General features: G+C 57.4%; 1 protein-coding gene across 1 annotated transcript; it reads right to left on the reverse strand.

Moving 5' to 3' along the window:
• Positions 1-2,060: 2,060 nt before the first annotated feature.
• MNX1 (motor neuron and pancreas homeobox 1) lies at positions 2,061-5,663 on the reverse strand. The gene is made up of 3 exons (XM_064400199.1): positions 5,060-5,663; positions 2,932-3,092; positions 2,061-2,837 (listed from the first exon to the last, which is right to left on the reverse strand). The coding sequence occupies exons 1-3, from the start codon at positions 5,661-5,663 to the stop codon at positions 2,511-2,513; spliced, it is 1,092 nt and encodes a 363-aa protein (XP_064256269.1). The 3' UTR covers positions 2,061-2,510.
• Positions 5,664-6,000: the final 337 nt, after the last annotated feature.

Below are 6,000 nucleotides of genomic sequence, written 5' to 3' on the forward strand. Positions count from 1 at the left end.
ACCGACACCTTCTTTGAAGCCCTTCCAAGCGACAGCGCAAACGCACCCAGCGCCAAAGGAGCCCATCTATATTTTAAGTGACTTTAATTTCTCTTCCCCCTTCTTTCTCTCTCTCCCCCTCCTTTCCTTTCAGTTTTGGAAACACCTGGTAAGTTGTAAAATGATTTACGAAGTGAAAGTGTTAAATGAGGCCACCAGCTGTAAGACTGACAGAGCTTTATGAGTTTTATTAGGTGCCCTATTATGGAAAATAAACTTTAATCCGTCCATAAAAACAGAATCTGAAAAACATATTTGCCCTTTTAGTCTGGAACACTGAAGGTATTCTTGTGAGACGCTGGGCTTTAAAGAGATTAATTTTATTGAGACAGACACAATACACCGGTAGGACTTTGATACCGGGCCGTGAATAGCTGCCTGTGCCCGCAAGGCTGGTTTCCGTGGGCTCAGGCGAGTTTGGACACACACCTCTTGGGCATTCAGGATATTTCTGGCCCGGTGGGGCACGTCTGCCGGCTTAATTAGTGGGAATTTAATTGAAATTGATCTTTATTGTTTGGTGGGGGGGTGATCACAGGTGGTATCATTATTATTATTATTATTATTATTATTATTATTATTATTATTATTATATTGGTGTTGTTATAAAAATTATGTGTTATATTTAATTTATTGATTTTTTTCTTTGGGATAATAAGGTGTGGTCCAGACGGATACGGTTCAGACGTTTTAAGGCAGCAGCAAGAGGTAAATCCTGCTGACAGTAACTCGGATGTGTCGCCGGGATTAGGGCGGAGGAGCCACCGCGGCCCTGCGCGGGTCTTGTGCTCTGCAAGAGCTCCTGCCCGGCCCTTCACCCACGAAGATGCAGCCTCAGCCAGCGGCGTGAAAAACCACAGAGATAGTAATGACTTTATTTTTATATCGCCTTGAAATCTCCACAGCCTATGACCAAAAGAAAATCGTTTACAAATTTAAATCCAAGCCTCCGGCGCGATCGTTCCCGTGCAAGGGGTTAGCTGTCGGTCAAGCCCAAATCGAGATTATCCCGATCAAGTCTTTTGGCATATGGGATCTGTTCAGATTTTTGATACATCCTGATTTTTGGCGTGTCGCCCCGGGGCACTGGGTGTGCGAGCCCGGTGAGCTGCCTGTGCCTGGATGCCACCTCCAGCTGACCCACCCAAAACTCTCCGTGAGGGACAACACTTCTCCTTCCTGAATCTCATCCCGTAATTTCAGCCTGTGTTTCACTGGGCGGATTTTAACAGGAGCTGTGGCCTCACAGGACACACTCATAGCTTAACGCGATTTTGTAGAAAATATATTTATTAAAATTATTATTGTTTTATTTTTAAAGCGCACGGGAGTGGGAAAGCTCTGTGTTTCAGAGCTCCTCATACTCATGGGAGCGGTGCCCCACGAGCGGCGGGCTGCGGGAGCCGCGTCCTCCCGCCCCCCTGCGCGGGAGCGGAGCCGCCCCGTCCTTCATCCGCGGGGATGAATTGCCAGACGTGGCCCTGAGCTGGTGGGGATGAGCCAGTGATTATATTTAAATTCGCTATAATTGATTTGGGGAAGAGCCGCGCTGACAGCGATTAATTGATCTGCAAATTTATTGGCGAGATAAATCGCGCAGTTATCGAAAACGCCGCGCTCCACCGCCGGCGGGGCGGGCGGCCGGGGTACCGGGGACGGCACCGGGCAGGGCACCGCAGCGCCTCGCTCCTTTGGAAGTCCAGCCGCCCCAGGAAAGCAGCGCTGCTCCCTCCTTTCCTAGGCCCCAGCCCCTTGGGAGGGGATGGTCCCCACCGGTCTCCGAGCCCCCAAAATCATCGCAGGGCCAGGAGCGCCGCCGCCTCCCCAAAACCGCAGCGCTGGTGCCGGGGCAGGCAGCTCACCCCTGTACTGAGGCGCTCCTGAGGGAATATCCGCTCACTATCAAACATTGCACGGCAGCTGGGCTAAATTCGGATTAGGAAGCGGCTCCCGGCTCCCTCCCAAAGCACCGGGATGCCCCGGCCCGGGAGCATCCTCCCCTCACACAGCGCTCGTACACCTCCAGTAAAAAACCTCGTTTATTTCCCCCCCCATCGCAAGGGCGGGAGGACCTGGGGAATAATTTAGCATGCATAAGTAGAGGTAAATTTTTTTTTTTTTATAAATACGATATACAAAAATAAAGACAGTATTGAGATTTCCAGCAGTTTTAACGTTCATGACATAAACAGATTTCCCGATATATAGTTAAGAACAAAACATTTCCAATACTCAGCGAAAGGAAGGCGCTTCCAGGGGGCAGGGATGGGGGGTGGGGGAGCTCAAGTTTTGTCTGGTTTTCAGTCAATAATAACACTGTATTCACGATAAATCCTCTTCCCCGCCCGGCATGCGGAGGCTCCTCTTCTCCATCCCTCTCTCCAAGCAGGGAGAAATCAGAGCAAGGGGGGAGCGGGACCGGTGCCAGCCAGGAGCGGGGGGACGGCTGGGGGGGCAGGACCCGCGGGGGCTCACTGGGGCTGCGCCGGGGCTCCGTGCCGGCCCCGGGGCTGCGTGTCCTCCTCGTCCGCCTCGGAACAGTCGGAGGAGTGGTACGGGCAGCATCTCCCGGCCGCCGCCGCCTCCTCTTCCTCCTCCTCCTCTTCCTCATCCTCAGGTTCGCTGTCGGGCAGCTCCCGCACCCTCCTCCCGGCGCTCTTCTCGGGGGCGGGCAGCAGCAGATCCTCATCCCCCTTGTCCTCGCCCCCCTTCGGCTTCTCGGCCTCCTGCGCCGCCTGCTCCTTCGCCTTCTTGCTGCGCTTCCACTTCATGCGCCGGTTCTGGAACCAGATCTTCACCTGCGGGAGAGGGGACACCAGCACATCCATCCCCTCACGCACCGCCCGCGGGGGCGGCCGCGCCCGGGCAGCCCCGGGGGCCGGGGACACTCACCTGGGTCTCGGTCAGCATCAGCGACGTGGCCACCTCGAAGCGCTTGGGCCGGGACAGGTACTTGTTGAGCTTGAACTGGTGCTCCAGCTCCAGCAGCTGCTGGCTGGTGAAGGCCGTGCGGGGTCGGCGGCACTTTCCCAGCAGGTTGGACTGCGCCTGGGCTGGGAAAGGAGAAGGGGGAGCGCGGAGGTGAGCGCGGAGCCGCCCTGCCGCGGCCGCGCATCCCCCGGGAATCCCGCTGGGAAGCGGGGAGGCAGGAAAGGCTCTGCTGAGGCAAGGCTGGACCATTATCCATTATCCACCCGAGCGAGGCGGGGATCGCCTCCAGGCCCTCTGACTCCGGGGCTTCTCGGCTTCCGCCGTGTCAGGGGATTGCCCACAGGGACCAAAAAAAAAAAAAAAAAAAAAAAGGAATTAAATTAAATCTTTTAAATAAAGTAAAATATGTCTCTTGATTTCCCAAGAGCCTAACAAACGCGAGACAATAAACCGAAGGCAGGGATCGCGGCGAAGGGGGCACGGGGCTCTCCGGGGAGCGGCAATTTGCTCCATTTAATGTTTTAGTTAAACCTGCCGCACTCCCTGCCCGCCCGTATCCGTTTAATTAGCGGGATTGCAGGCAGGAACCGGGACCGAGACCGGGCCCGCTCCGCGCCCTGCGCCGGCTGCCCCTCGGAGCGTAAATCATCAGCGAGGACTAGAAAACTGTATTGGAAAGGGAGGGTGGGGGAACTAAAAAAAAAAAAAAAAGGAAAAAAAAAAAAAAAAGAGGCGTGTTTTCCGCATTAAAAAATAATTAAAACAAAGGATTTATGAGATGGGGGAAAAAATACCAAAACAAAAATAATTCAGCCACGAGAAAGCGGGAACTGAGCCTCTTCGAAGGCCCCGACACCCCTGGGCATGCTACCCGGCAGCGCTGCTGCCCATTTCTCAAATTATTTAGATACTTTGGTTTTTTAGGTTTAGAAAAATAAAAGATCTGGGAAAGGGCGGCTTCTGCTCCCCGGCCACGGCTGGAGACAGCTCGCTGAAGTGGCAGAAAGAATAGGACAGTGTCCGCTCCCGGCCGCAGCGCCCGGGAGATTTTCTCACCGCGGTGCGATTTTCCGAGGCTCGTTTTGCTTGGTTATTTATTCCCCTCTGCCCCTTGTTTGAGAGGCAAGACTCTAACAGCTTTCCTAATTATTTTTTCTTCTTGAATGTTCCAGTCTAAACAATCCCAATCCGAGAGAAAACAATGGACTTTTTTGTCTGCGAATGTGTGTGCCGAGTAGGAGAAGGAGGGGGAAAAAAATCGCAATTCTTTTCCTGGCATGATTTTCGTAAAACTACACCTCCGGTATTGTTAAACCGGCCATTCCCACCGAGAGCTCACACCTCCGAAAATGATCTTTGCTTAAACCAGATGCACGCAAGTTCCCCATCGCCGCGAGGCCTAGAGCTCGGCACGGCGCTTCGCTGGGACTCCGGGGCTGCCTGCTTCCATCCAGCATTCCAGCCTTTCCAGGGCCCAGACCTAAACCCTTCCAATTCCCTATTCGTTATCTCCAGGGAATGCAGAACCCCAAGTTTTTGGCCGATCCCAGATCCTCCCTACTTTGCCTAGGAGGCCTGACATCATTATTACACGTCCATTTCCGATAAAGGAGAAATCAAATTAAGAACGGTGAGTGAGTGATGTGACCTGCCACCTCGTTTTTGGGGGGTTACATTGAGACTAGGGGTTTAGGGACAACCATAAGGACTCCTGCCCTGGCCCCCTGACCAATTCCCAACTCCCACCTCCCCTCTCCAGCGGCTTCTACCCTCCGGGAACGGAGAGGAAGAGCATTTGCAAAGGCCGGGGAGGCATTTGTCACCTTCCCGTTTAACCTGCCGTGAGAGGCCAGCCTGTCCGGGGCTGCTCAAGGGCAGGGAATGGCCATGCGACCGCACACCCCCGTTTCCCGTTGCGGAGCGCTATTTCTTTCTTCTCGCATAAATTTTGCCAAAAATAAAAGCGCCTTTTCCAGTTTAACTCTGCAGCTTGTTTAGGCGGGGACAGGGACGGGAGCAGCTCCCGGCAGGCCCGTGCAGCGGGACAGGGGATGGAGGGGCTGCGGAGCGGGGGGAGGCAGATACTCACAGTTGAAGTCGGGCATCTTGGGCAGGATCATGCCGGCCGTGGAGGCCCGCAGCCACTGGTCCAGCTGGAAGGTGCCGGCGCTGAGCTTGATGGGGTCGGCGGCGGGGTGGGAGGGGTGCGCTCCCTGCACCTGCGAGTAGGGGTACGAGAGCGCCGGGTGCTGCCCGCCCAGCGCCGAGTACCCGTACACCGGGTGCCCGTAGAGAGCCGCCTGCGCCGGCATGCCCGGCCCGCCGGGCGCCGCGGGGTGCAGTCCCAGGGCCATGCCGGCCGCCGAGGCGGGGTGGTGCGGGTGCGAGCCCGTGCCCGCCCCGGGCAGGAAGCCGGGCTTGGGCACCAGGGCGCAGTGCGCGGCCAGGAGCCGCGGCGGAGAGGGGCTGTCGGTGCGCAGGCAGTCGGCGGGGCCGCCGGAGGGGTGCTCGGAGGAGGATGAAGAGGACGAGGAAGAGGAGGACGAGGACGGAGGGCTGCCGCTCCCGCTGCTGCTGCTACCGCTGCCGCCCAGCGAGGTGACCAGGGCCAGCGGCGCGCTCTGCCCCGCCGCCGCCTTGGGGGGGTCGACAGCCAGCAGCGCGTCGATGCGGAAATTTTTGGATTTTTCCATGGGAGCGCCGGCGGGAGGCGGCTGGGGACCGTGCGGCTGCCCCGGGCCGGCCGCGTCTCCCGGCGGCGGCGGGCGGCAGTGCGGCCGCGCTCCGCGGCGCGCCCCTTCAAGGGCCGCAGCCGCCTCCCATTGGCCCCGCGCCGCTGCGGCCTCGCTCGCCATTGGCCGAGCCGCCCACCCGTCACCGCCGAGAGCCCGCCCCCTCCGCGCGCCCCGCGCTGCGGGCGGCGGCGCCGGGAACAGCCTGGGACACACGGGGGGATAGCCTGGGATACACGGGGGGATAGCCTGGAATAGACTGGGGAGACAGCCCTGGATACAAGGGGGGGATAGCCGG

This window comes from Passer domesticus, chromosome 1, assembly GCF_036417665.1.
Source record: "Passer domesticus isolate bPasDom1 chromosome 1, bPasDom1.hap1, whole genome shotgun sequence".
In the NCBI taxonomy this organism is placed as follows: Eukaryota; Metazoa; Chordata; class Aves; order Passeriformes; family Passeridae; genus Passer; species Passer domesticus.